Raw genomic sequence first — 13,877 nt, forward strand, 5'->3', positions numbered from 1 at the left:
AAACCCATGCAAAATTAATAGCCTGCAGCAAGATTTTTAATCATCGTATTTTGAACATTCATTCATAGTAAAATCATGCATTAAAAATAGAACTCTTAAATCGACTTTTGTATATCGAATAATCGAATCAATTGAAAACCTTAGAGCGTGTAATCAACCTAATCCTTGACACTGTAAAATCGATTTTATTACAAAAAAACTAATTTCGTTAATCCATAACTATTAATTTTCATTAGGAATCAATTTTAACCTTCTTATTTGTAATCCGTATGCTTGTAAAAATTATAGCGGATAACCAACCTTGGCATCTATCTAACTTGGTTCTTAGCTTGTTTAATTTCAAAAATTCAATGAAAAAACTAATTAAATCAACACTCCGCAGTATTGCGCAGAATCAGTGCTTTGCTTTATACTACAGTCAGTTATCACCAGTATAACTTCAGACGGCAAAACGAAGTTTCGTATTCATTCGCCAAATATCGTTTGCGTGTCGAATGCGTTTCGTTTGCGGGTCGTTTGCATTCGTTTGCGTCCGTTTGCGTCGATATGTCGACGATGCTGGTCAAACATCTGGACAATGAAAACACAGTTTTCAAGGAGATTCATAAACACTTTTTTTTAGTAGTGCACTCCCGCTGCGACCGTATTTATCTCTCAGTACAGTAGCGTACAAGGGTAAATAAATAAATATAAAAAATATCAGTACCTACCTACATAAATATTGTATTGTACCTACCAATGGCGAATGGTGAAGGTAGGCTGTTAATATCCGCCATAAATATTGCACACTAAACTTTATCAGTCACACATACTTGTTTTCATTGAAATAAGACTACATTTTACAGATGGTGTTGGTAAGTTTTTAAAATTCAATTAAACCCAGCGAAAACCAAGACATAATAGATAATAGTCAAAAAATACTCGTATATATAGTATCTAAAATTATGCAATTAAATCATACATAAATTTGGATATTTTATAGATAGAATAATAATTTTTATCTATTATAGTTTGGTTTTGGCATAGCTTGATGAATTAAAATAATGAACCAACAATATGTGTAATACGTACTTATTCTTAATCTAACGAAAACAAATAAGTAAGAATGAAAAAATGTGCATAATTTTGTCATATCGCCTAAAATATACCAATACTATTATGGTTTGGTAAGACAGGGTTTAATTGATTTTTAAAATCCAACCAATACCATCTGTAAATTGTATTATTTCAATAAAAACATAAGTATACATTTGACTGAAAAAGGTTAATGTGCACTATTTATGGAGGATCTTAACAGCCTACTTCCACCCTTCGCCACTGGTACCTACATTTATTATCCCACTATTGCTTCTTTTGGAACTGGACTGTTTTATATCGAAAGCGGTTTGAAAATTACCTATTATTGAGCCTTTTATGTACCATCATAAACTTTGTCTGATTAATAATATCAACCGAGGTACTTGATGGAGTTTGAATTTAAATTCTAATTAATTTAAGTTTTGTACTATTCCATTTGGATATTTTTTTGCGACCAGGCTTTTGCCTTTCAGCATCTTGCGCACTCGCCAATGGCAAATACACATTGACATCAAATTCTAGCTTATTAATAGGTACAATAAAAAAAGATTATAACTTAATACACGAAAAAAGGGTAAAAACCTTATTACCTAGATACCTACTAAGTAAAGGATTAAGTATAAAAACATAATATTTTGAATAATTTGATTATTTGCAGTGTTTCTAAAAACCTGTTGTAAATATTATTAATACATTCGGTAGGTAAGCGTATTAAAATGTCATTTCTCGTAAACAATTCTCTTCCAAATCAAGCAATAATGGAAAAATTTAATTTACGTAAAATGATAAAAAAGAAATACTTAATAATATGTAGGTGTTGATTACACGTTATATTTTATTATATTTTATTTATCTTAGTTCGCCACTGGACTCTTGAGACAAAAAAAAGGCTTTTTTTAATTCTTCGGATAGTGCAATAAATAAATTCTTACATAATAACACTAGGGATGAAAACAAAGAGTACTACTATCCAGTTAATAGCTATATGTTTTCCGAACACAATAAGGCACATATTGTACGACATAATTTATTACTTTTGTCCGAAAAATTTTTCCATCTTTCTTAATTAGTGTCATCAAGAATTTCGCAGTGGCGTTTATGCAATGGGGAAAACAGATATAATTTAATTAAAATATTTTATATTTTTTTGTATATAATTTGTTAGAACAATGTAATATATTATTATACCTATTGTATCTTTTATCAAATAAACATTTAAAACATATTATTAATAAACATTTGAAATATCTCCCCTTAAAATCTGTTCATATTTCCAATAGAATACTATTGCTTAGAATTCAATAGCTACATATATTAAAAAGATAGCTATTTAATAAGACTATATCAGGTAATTTTGTGTTAGTGTAACTACTAATATTTCAATCTATTTTTTATGAGAGTTGTTTTGAATTGATAACTGCCAACTTTTTTTTAATATGTAATTTAATATGGTACTGTAGCGGCTGAATAGATAAATTATTTAAATTTTATTGTCAGTTAATCGCAACTAATATATTATAACAAAATAACAATAATTCATATAAATATACATATACCTATACAAGTACACAGGCACACACCTATCAATAGTAGTAGGTAGGTTTTCATTATTCTCACTCCAATATATTATTATTAGTACCCGTTTCCATTTTAGTGTATCTATAGAAGATAAAAGTGTCAACTAATAAAAAAAATAATTAAATAAGTACATACTACAAAATAAATAATAATAGTTTAGTTTACCGTATAGTTATGGCGAGCCTTTCTTCTGGTGAAATACTTCTTCTCATAGCTGTGCTGTGTCACAACTTTTTATTTTATTTTGTAAAACTGCTTACCTACCGAATGTATTAATAGTATTTACAACAGGTTTTTAGAAACACTGCAAATATTCAAATTATTCAAAATATTATGTTTTTATACCTACTTAATCATTTACTTAGTAGGTATCTAGGTAATAAGGTTTTTACCCTTTCTTTGAGTATTAACTTATAATCTTTTTTTTATTGTATTAATAAATAATAATAGTACAAAACATAAATCAATTAGAATTTAAATTCAAACTCCACCAAGTACCCTCGATCGATAGTATTGATCAGACAAAGTTTATGATGATACATAATAGGCTCAATAATAGGTAATTTTCAAAATGCTTTCGATATAAAACAGTCCAGCTCCAAAAGAAGCAATAGTGGGAAAATAAATGTTGGTATAATGCAATATTATGTACTGATTTTATATTGATTTATTTAGCCGTGTACGCCACTGTAATGAGAGATAAATACTCTCGCAGCAGGGTGCAGTTTCAAAAAAAGGCGTTTATGAATCTCCTTGAAAACTGTGTTTTCTCTGTCCAGATATTTGGACAGCATTGTCGATATATAGACGCAAACGAAACCCAAACAAAACGCATTCGACCCGCAAACGATGTTTGGCGGATGAATCCGAAACTTCGCTTTGCCGTCTGCGCGCAGCCTTAGAGGGTCACCTTTTTTGTGAAGTGTGATGATTTCACCGTTCACCCAGTTCCTCGGATAGCGCTTTTCTTCCCACACCTTTGTCATCAGATGAAACATCGGGTGCAGGATTGCGCTCAGGCTATACGTGAGGAATTCAGGATGAATCCCGTCTCCCCCCGGTGCCTTTCCGTTCATGAGTCTTTTCGCAGCCGATTTTATCTCGGTGTGCGTGGGCGGGCAATCGGAAATGTCGGTCGCTCGGGGAATGTCTAAAAGTAAAGCTTCCACAGATATGTCAAAGGGATCCAAAGGGGGTTGGCGGTTCAGTACTCCGCAGAAATGATTCTTCCAAACTTCTTGACGCATTCTGCGTCAAATTCTATTGCTCTACTGGGATCAGGAATGGCTCCGGGAGTCGGTGGTCACCTGCCGCAGACTTCATGGGTGATTCGGAAGAGTTTCCTGGTGTCATTTCTGCTTGCTGCCTACTCTGCCGCTTCAATGTGCCGTTTCATAAAATTGCGCTTGTCCAACCGCACGGATCGTTTGACTACCCTGCCTTGGGTCTGGTAGTCAGTCCGGCGGTCCTCAGTTCAGTCGGGGTCTGTCTCTTTGTCTCTCAGGGCTTTCAGCCCGGCTCGTTTTCCAATTTCAACCCACGTTTCGTCAGACATCCACTTTGGCTGCTCACTCCTTCTGGTACCAAGGACGGTACGGGTTCCAGTCCACCTCAATGAGGTCGGATTCAGATGTGTGCCGCTCGTAGATACGATCTACACTATCTCGTACAGCAATTTTGAAGTCGATCCGAATTCTGCGGCGTCGGAGCTTCTCAACGTCTATTTGTTCGAGCTTTGGAGGCCTCGCCTGGCGACTGAGTTTTACTCGGATGTTTCCAATGAGTAACTCATGATCGCTATGGATCTCGGCGTCTCTGTAAGTACGCTCGGCGAGAAGTTCCTTTCGGTGCTTCAAGCTGTACAAAAACTGGTCAATCTGCGCCCTAGTGCGTCCATCAGGAGACGTCCACGTATATTTGTGAATGTCTTTGTGGGGAAAAACAGTGCTTGCGATGGCGAGCTCATTCAGAGTGGCGAACTCTACGAGCCGCTCACCATTATGGTCGGAGTCACCGAGGCCGTGTCGTCCCATCACCGTGGGGCTAAGCACCGGGTCTGCTTCTACTCTCGCATTATTATCCGTCATTACAATCACGCGGTCTCTTCGGGGGATGGCGGAGACTGTCGCGTGAAGAGAATCGTAGAAGGCATCCTTTACCTGCGCGTCGGCATCTTTAGTGGGGGCGTAACACTGAAAGACGGTCAAGGAGCTATCAGGCGTCTTGAAGGAGGCACGTATCAGTCTGGCGATGATATTGCTCCTGACCTGAGTAGACAATAGAGTAACCCTCAATCAACTTTCTCCCGGTTCCTTTCCAGCGCACTTCGCTCAGCCCTAGGATGTCCACACCGTAGGTGTGCATGATGCGTTTGGCGTGCAGGTCCTTTCCGGGGGTACGCAGGGTGCGAACATTATATTTCCCAATGCGCATATTCAAGTTGTTAGAGAGGATTACTCTACCTGCTTCATTGTCCATTTCCATGCAAGGTCGTCGTTTTACAGAACCGGTTGTCGTCCAAGGCTGCTGTGTATGTGTTGTGTTAATCTGTTTCATTTAAGGAGGCAAGGTGATTAGCCCAGCGCTCCCGAGGCCTGAGCCACGAGGGCCTTGAGGGTCGGCTCGACCGGGTTTTTCTGTCAGGGATTTCCTTCCCTTAGCCAGAAGGCAAGTTTTATGGCGCCGGTCACTCGCCCTTTGCCCTCTGCCGTTAGCTACAGCTTACGCTGCATTGTCCGGAGGTCGCCGCGGGAAGGCCAGCAGATGGGACTTGCTGGCAGTTTGGCATTTCCCAACTTTTGCTATGAACACATCTACTGGCGTCAATGTGCCCACTTGGGACCGACCAGCCGTTGACCACCATTTATTATTTCATCAGTGTACCTATATCAGTGGCGGGTTCAGAGACTTGAAAGGCCGACTCACTGATTGATGTTGAGGCCCCCACAATAAAGAATACTACCAACGTACCTAATAAACATATATAATTTAGAAAAACACTTTCTGAGAGCATATATTATAACCAATAGAAAAAATCTTTTTTGAAAAAAAGTAAGCCAACCCGACGGGGATCGAACTCCGTATCTCCCAGATTTACGCCCTGATCCGCTGCATTACCATTATTCTACGAGGTGACATACTGCTAGCGACAAATTTTAACTATTGGTCACTTTTAATACCTACTCATCAGTGTTCTTCGAAATCAAGTTACTTGGCAATCGATTTTTGTTTCTTAAATCGAAGTAGGTAACTATTTACTTTGATTACTAACCGACGTCGTGCCTAATAAAAATAACAATGTATCTATTTCCCTATCCAATATTATTGAAGATAACAGTGATGACACATAATATTAGTGGTTTATTTTTTGTATGAACAAGTACGTGTGAGTTGGAGGAATTCTGCATCTCTGAATTTGACATCTTCGGGCAATATATAAGTAATCTTGGCTCAATAGGTAGGTAATAAGCTTTTTACCTACTTTGTTGTATTAATTTTATTAAATAACATATAATTAACTGCATTTGTTGACTGTTTATTTACCATTGGTGAGTGCGCATAGTGCCTGAAGATGCCGTAAGTCAAAAATCGGGTCGCAAAAACGACTCAAGGGGAATACATAGTACAAAACTTAAATGCATTAGATTATTTATAACTGTACATATTAAAAAAAAACTTAAAGTATAGGTACATGCTAGTGTAATTTATAATAATATGGACTTAGTAGGTTTTTTCCTTCAAATAAAAATAAATAGCAAACTAAGACGCGCGTAAACACACAAACTAATTTGTGATCCGAAAGAATCATAGCAGTGTCTACCTAACGCTACCGATTGCAGACGTTTTTCGAAGTCGGGAAAACGAAGGACAAGGGGAACAGTCAATTTTGTTTGAATCACCGCTAGCTAGCCGCTCGAAACGCTGCAAATTCGACGAGCGGCCATACTGTCTACCACTCACTCTCCGCGCTTTCATGGTGGTCCCCATACATTTTTTGGCTCTGCTTGACCTGGTCGCTTGTAGGCTGGCCACGGGCGTATATTTAGCGCGCGGGACTAGTGCGCCGACGTTAGCGCGTAATTTATTATTTATCTAATATATATATATGTATATTAGTATATTATATTCCTACGGTCGATTTTTTTCCCCGAAAGTTTTATTTGCGCACTGCGGTGCATGATTTGCTGTAACATCTGTCCTGTGCGGCGCCGCTCGGGACACCGTTGAGGGAGAAAATATAGTAATTTACGTGGGCGACGTTATATTATTTTGTTTGATGTTAATTATCAAGAGGTGCCATTCCTGAATTAGCTCTTACAATAATAATTAATAAGTACTTTGGTTATGTTAGGTTGGGTTAGGGTAGGTTAGTGACGCACACTTAATTTTCCGCTCCTGTGGGGGGCGCTCCCATAATGAGTAGTGCCTCCCAACCGCTCGGTCTGATCCTGGTATTCAATGTGCCACCGGTTAGATGATTACGACCCTCGACAAAGCAGAACGATTTTAATACATGTAGAAGTCCCACAGTTTACTCTGGCAAGTCCCACCACTTTTCAGAGTGAACTGGGGAAGAGATAAGTTGGTCGCAGACCATGTAAATATAAGGTAATAAGGTAATAGGATTAAATTTAGATTAAATACATGTTTAGATAAAGGGTTATTTAAGTTTGATTAAATGTAAAATATGATTTGATTTGTAATTGTAATGCGTAATGTAAATTGTAATATAATAGGTAAATTTAATGTAGATATGCAATGGGTTAGTCAAATAATAAAGCGGGATGTATAGATGGGCGTTAGTGGTATATAGTAATTAAGGGATTAAGATAATTAAGGGATAATTAATGTTAATAATATGTGAATCGATGTCGCTACATGTCGCGCGTACATGGCATGATAATTGTAAACATATGCTCATAAGCCTGTTGCGAAAGCTCCCATTTGCACGCTTTGTGCAATCACAAAGCAGAACAACACATAGGCAACCATCGAGCCGATTTTAATCGCGATTCCCCGCACAATCAAATTAATTCGGCATCGATCGAAAAAGCCACGGCTGTTCTGCGAACGGCGTTCCCAAATCGGTATTCCGGCAGCTTTCCGGCTCTAGCATACGATGGCGTCTTTGTCGTGTGTGTCGAAACTGATTTCTCGAGCGAAAAATACCCCCTCTACAGCATCACGTTCACACACGCCGAGCAACGAGGCGGGAAATCGGCTCGGAGGTAACTGTTGTCAAGGCGATCGAATACCACAATAAAGTGCGAGAAATCCTTGATTAATGGAATATGAGCATGTACTAAGCAATTATTAATGCCCATATGTTTGGTTGACGGAATAACATCCGTCAACTAGACGTAAGTATGGGCCTGTGGCGACATCGATCTAAAATAGTTAGGAATATAGAAAAGGTTACGCGATGGGCACAAATGTATATCCATTTTTATCAACGTTCCCGGTTAACAATTATAAGTAGTATGCTTTCATTCAATAAAGGGGTTAGTAACCTACAGATTTCATATTCGGAGACCAACGTCCGGGAGGTATTCAGGCCGTCAGAGGGCCTCAAAGTTGGCCCTCCGGCGGGAGTCGGCCGAAGGATTGGTATGCGCTATTGTAGGCCTGGTGCCACAGATATTCCAATTTGACCACTGGGATATGGGGCCTTACCATCCAGGCTAACTCGTGAGCATTCTTGTTTCTGGGTAGGAGGTACCGTCACGCCACTAGGGCCTGGGATCCGGCCGCCCTTGTAAACGGCTCTCCCTCAGCCATGAGGAATGTCACCATACAGGGGGTATGCTGTATCGATGGGAAATTCAAAGACGAATCCGTCGATACCAGATACTTTTTCACGTGGCTGGGCCAGAAACAAGATACAATTGCTTCTTGGGGTACTTAGTTTCGGTACGGAGAGGTACTTGAAATATGTGAGAACGGGACCGCCCATTCAAAAGCGTGGCCTAATACCTATAATTTGGTATAGCGGTTCCGTACGTAAATATTACGTGTAATTAGCCACCGAACGATTTCCTCTAATTTGCATAAGGAAACCGTTACAAGATTTTTGCAACCCCTAAACGTTGGCCGAAGAAATGAAATCACCCAGATTTGAATAAAAAGTCCCGATTTTCGATTCCTGTATTAGTCTTTTCTGTGCTTCCGGACCCAGTGTCCGCGACAGTCGGGAGCGCGTTTTATTCATATATTTCCATACAAGTCCGAGAAACTTGAGGGGTAGATCCAGCCGATCTGGAGTCACTCCCACTGAGCCACCCGTCGAGGTTCAAATACCTACTGGTTAATACCTCTCGGTATAAATACCTACTGTCACTCTTACAGTTCGCGACTGTGAAGTGTCAACCAGCGACTTAGCCGTTTCTTTGAATTTTTTTTGGACCTGGTTCCCAAACTTTTACCGCAGTGCCCCGTGCTCGCGTAATCTCGTCTATATTATAATAAAGAGTTATTATTAAATAATTAATTCATAAGCAATAAATAATAAGTGCATTAATTTTAATAATTAATTAGTATATAATAAATTAGACTTTTATAATATTTTTGTGGTTTCGAACATTAATAAAATTGAACTCTTTTTCTAATTTTTGTGGTTTCGGACACTAATAAATCAAACTTTAATACAGTGAATATACTTTTTATTGACTTAAATATTGTGACTGCCTGCTCTTCCAAATTGATGTACCTCCACTTCCGGCATCGAGCTAGCCAAGAATTCGGAGGCCTACATTAGGTTAGTGACGTACACCCCGGTCCCGGAATAATCCCAAAGGCACTTTATCTTCAACCGGTCCTGCCCTTAGACCGATTGAGAACCTTTGCTTAGCTAGCTCAGTCTAGTTTGGGAGAGGGTGGTCACCTAAAGTTCTTGATTGACACTTTGAGAATATACCATAACGATATTATTTAATTTTATATTGTTTTAGAATCACCACCTAGTAATAGGTAGGCGTCTAGGTCGTTAATTATTTAATTAACCTCAAATTTAAATTTATTTTCGTAAATATATATGTGAATGTCAAAAACAGCTGATTATCTGTCACTTTCTTTCGTATCAGATGTTTTTCGTAAAATACTTCGCAGATTATTTTCAAAATAAAAACTCCTTGCAGTAATATTGTTTAAATTATTTATTAAATTATTCTTGATAAATAAATTTATTTTATTTAATTGTTTATTGACAATTATACACTTTAATTTAATTACAAATAATTACTTAATTATTTTATATAACAAAAACTTATTTAACTTATTTATTTGGTAAAGTTAACTAATTATAATTATTTTATATTTATTTTATGTACGATTACACACTTATAACTATGAGTCGCCGACCGTAAACTTTAAGAAGCTATGCTTCTTTTATAAAAAAAATAATAGATCGCGAATTGATGACGCGTTACTATGACGATACGTTGTTTACTATATCAACTGACAGCCCGAAACACCGCGTCACACGTTATAACGTCTGACCGATGACGCGTCGACGTATTTCATAAACGAAATATATCACGAAAATATTTAAAAACTATACGGATTCGATCCGCATTTGGACAGGACCTCTCGATACTGTTGGAAAATCGACGACTGAAGTAGATGGAAATGTATAGCGTTATATAGACCCCGAATGGGGACTACCCGAGATTTTGACGTCATTCCCCCACTTTAAATTTATGTTTTCTTTGAATAACTAAAGAACTACTTATATTTTTAATCAAGAGATTTTGTTTACGTATAAAGATTCAAATACTTGTTATTGAAGTATAGATTTTATCAACTTATAATATCGAAAAGGGACCTTAAGGGTCTTACGTGACTTTTCTAGGCGTGTTCACGCGCGAAAAATGGACCAATGAGGTAGTTTCCTACCTCTTCCACAGAGCCAAAAGCCAAAGTCTTGGACCAATCACAGGAAAGCCGTTTATTTCCCGGTTTTTCCGGAAAATTATGATCATTTAATTAAATAAAAATAAGCAATTTATAAATACCTATAAGTGGTACAAGTTTAGTGGCAATCGTAAAAGTCACTATAGTACTTTTGACATAGATTGTCCCAATATCTACTAACTCATTTATTGGGTTAGCGGTAAGAAAAATGAAAATATTTTCGTTAAAAATAAAACGTAACATGAACGTGAATCATTAAAACCACCGTTCAAGTACGTGCGCATAATGAGAATGGCAGAAATCGAATTTGTTCGTTTCTTTTATGCAAAACTTTGCGCGCTGATTGCGGGCATCTGGAAGTGGTTACGATTAAAATTTATTTAATTACATTTATAGAACACTCCAACTTAAAGGTATAACATTAGTTCTAATCTAGATTTCTATGACAAGTATTTATTTATAGAGTTTGAAAATTACCTATTTCGGGTAATTTAATGTTGATCTGTCGAGGTTAATTGACAGATCTAAAGAACAATTTTTATTTTTAAATTAGGAGAGCAACCGATTCCTTAGACTTACATTATCAGAATTTCTATTTTCGAAATTCCTTCATCCATCTTTTATAAAAGTAGGTATTTAAATTCGTACCTTTTTATTACGACCTAAAACATTAGTTTATTATTTAAATTGAACGTGTGTAATCAGTACTTACAAAACGTAATCATTAGATTTTAATTACGACAATATTTGATATCATAATTTATTTATTTAAGATATTTCATTTTAACGTCGGGAATTAGATCGCGACCAAATTTGAAAAAATAAAATTTATTTTTATATAATTCAAAATCAGATTAAATACAAATGGACATTTATTTACAATGTTTAGCAAATGATATCACATAAGTCGTTTACAATTTATTATCTATTTTTAATCTTAATCCTATACTTTTAATTACATACATTTCACCTTATAAGACCGTTTGGTCTTCTTGAAAGAAAACTCATCCATAGTTCACTCTGAGGGGCTATAAGTCGCTCAGATTGTACTATGGGACTCAATACATAATTGTTATAGCTTTGTTTAGAGGTAGGCCACGTATTTTCAAATAAGAATCGACATTTAAGGTCGGACCGAAAAGTTGTGACGTCACAAATTTATCGAAAGAAAATGTCGGCAGATGGCCTACATTTTATGGCCGTGTCATTAGGTTAGTGACGACACCCCGGTCCTGGTGTGGTGCAGTGGCACTATAATTTTGAACCGGTCCTGTTCTAAACCAGGTTCAGAACCCCTGCTGAAGCTCTGCAAGGGCGGAGGAGGAGGTCAAGTAAGAGTTCTTAGTGATCAGTGATAGCACTCTATGGCAGTACACAGTTTATATTAACTTTCAAGGTCTCGGTCACAGCGCCATATATTAGAAGCAGCTGATGACTATTTACGAACTTGAAGGGTTCCAGTTCAACGTCACTATAATCTTAATATTGGTCAAGGTCAGGGCCATTTAGCATCACTAATTATTTTAGGATTCGTGAACTATATTAATTAAATGTTTTTTTTTATAACTTATTTATTTATTGTTATTTTTCAGTTGTTCAGTTAATTAAGTTGTCATTTGTAAAATTGTTTATAATCTTTTATAAAACTTCGGTATCGTATTTATTCGTGGTCGTAATATTCTTTATAATTATATAAAACTATATTTATATTTTGTTTTTATTCACATAAAACTTCATGTATAAACGTAATAATTATTTCTTATAGTTTTTTTTCCATAAAATGTTTCAAATTGCACATTCTTTGATGTGGAAAAATATTAGAGCTGCAACCTTATTGGTCACAAAGTAACGGTAAAAGATATCTGCATCTGACCAAATATGAAAAAATATGCAAGATAAATAAAACTTCATTTTTTTTTAAAGAAATCATTTAATTGTGATAGAATGCTAATTCCGCTATTTTGATATAAAATACCTCAAACTATCATATACTCACTCTTGTCAGACTGATTTCCTAATTTTGTTTTTGATCTTCTGTAAAATTGTGTAAACAGCATTTATAATCGTTTGTCATCACAATACCGAATTATGTTCATTATGTCAGAATGTTACATTCCCAAGTTTTGTGAATTATACGTGAAATATTAAAAAAAAATCTTCATTATTCTAAATTTGCCCTGATATAATAATATGTATTTCATGATGGTTCTATATTACTATTGCCTCAAAGTCCATACATTCTCATTTAATGTATTGAAAAATGCTACAATTAATACAACGAAAATGTGGTAAATAACTTTCAGGATAAATATGAAGAAGCGATACGATACTTTCATCGAGCGCTAGAGATCTACGAAGTGAAATTAGGACCAGATGATCCAAATGTCGCCGACACCCTGAACAATTTGGCCAATTCTTACTACGACCAGGTACTAACAAAATATACATTGATATTTGATTGTCAGAAAATAAAATAAGTATATAAGGAAATCATTTTGATCTTAATAAGTGCTCGAATTCAAATAAACCTGATGGCATTTACTGAATATCTGATATCAGCACTAGATAGGGCACAGTCAGGTTGACCGTTCTTACAATAATTTCTCGAAAGCATTTGACAGAGTCGATGGCGACATTCTGGTGGAAAAACTCCAACTAATCGGATTGTCGGATCGATTTCTCAAGTTATTCGGGAGCATTTATGAAATCGTCAACAATACGTATCGTACGGCCTCTATCAGTCACAGACATTTGAAACATTTTCTGGTGTGCCCCAGGTGTCAAACTTGGGGCCATCGCTGTTCAAGGTTTTTATAATTGACATAGCATTGATAATTAAAATTATAAAGTTTTTGTTGTTCGCTGACGACTTGAAACTCTTCTTGGAAGTTGTCACCTTGGAAGGGTATCGTCAACTCCAACTTGATATAGATAATATTATATTAGATTGGGCAAGCGCAACAGACGGGAATTCAATATCAATAAATGCCATATTTTATCGTTTACTAAAACCTCACGAGTATTGTTTCCCCAGTATTCGGTGTATGAGGGTCCAGAAGAAATTTTTGAGACTCCTTCACTTTCGGCTGTAGGGATATTATCCGTGACTCTATCCGGCTGAATTTTTCTTAGGTATGTTACATACTGTAGGTTAATGTTTAGAAGGGAACATTATTAATTAGCTACATTTATTTTTCCCTACTTATACCCGGCGTAAATGGAAACTCTACCAACTTGTGTAGTATTGGCTTGTGTTCCTCTGATATTTATCTTAGAAATCGGGGGAATCCGTTGTTTGTTCCCCAGGGTGCAGA

At 36.5% G+C, this 13,877-nt stretch overlaps 1 protein-coding gene across 1 annotated transcript in view; it reads left to right on the forward strand.

The window, feature by feature from the left end:
* Positions 1-4,655: 4,655 nt before the first annotated feature.
* The window catches only part of LOC147070954 (uncharacterized), an 80,573-nt gene continuing 71,351 nt past the window's right edge, over positions 4,656-13,877 (forward strand). The window contains exons 1-5 of the mRNA XM_085949269.1: positions 4,656-4,926; positions 7,580-7,883; positions 8,368-8,552; positions 11,848-11,894; positions 12,867-12,992. Of these exons, the coding sequence (XP_085805395.1) occupies positions 4,656-4,926; positions 7,580-7,883; positions 8,368-8,552; positions 11,848-11,894; positions 12,867-12,992 (933 nt within the window). The remainder of the gene's footprint in view (positions 4,927-7,579; positions 7,884-8,367; positions 8,553-11,847; positions 11,895-12,866; positions 12,993-13,877) is intronic.

This window comes from Rhyacophila brunnea, unplaced genomic scaffold (genome assembly GCF_057557595.1).
Source record: "Rhyacophila brunnea isolate RB1 unplaced genomic scaffold, BYU_Rbru_1.0 scaffold_21, whole genome shotgun sequence".
Taxonomy (NCBI): Eukaryota; Metazoa; Arthropoda; class Insecta; order Trichoptera; family Rhyacophilidae; genus Rhyacophila; species Rhyacophila brunnea.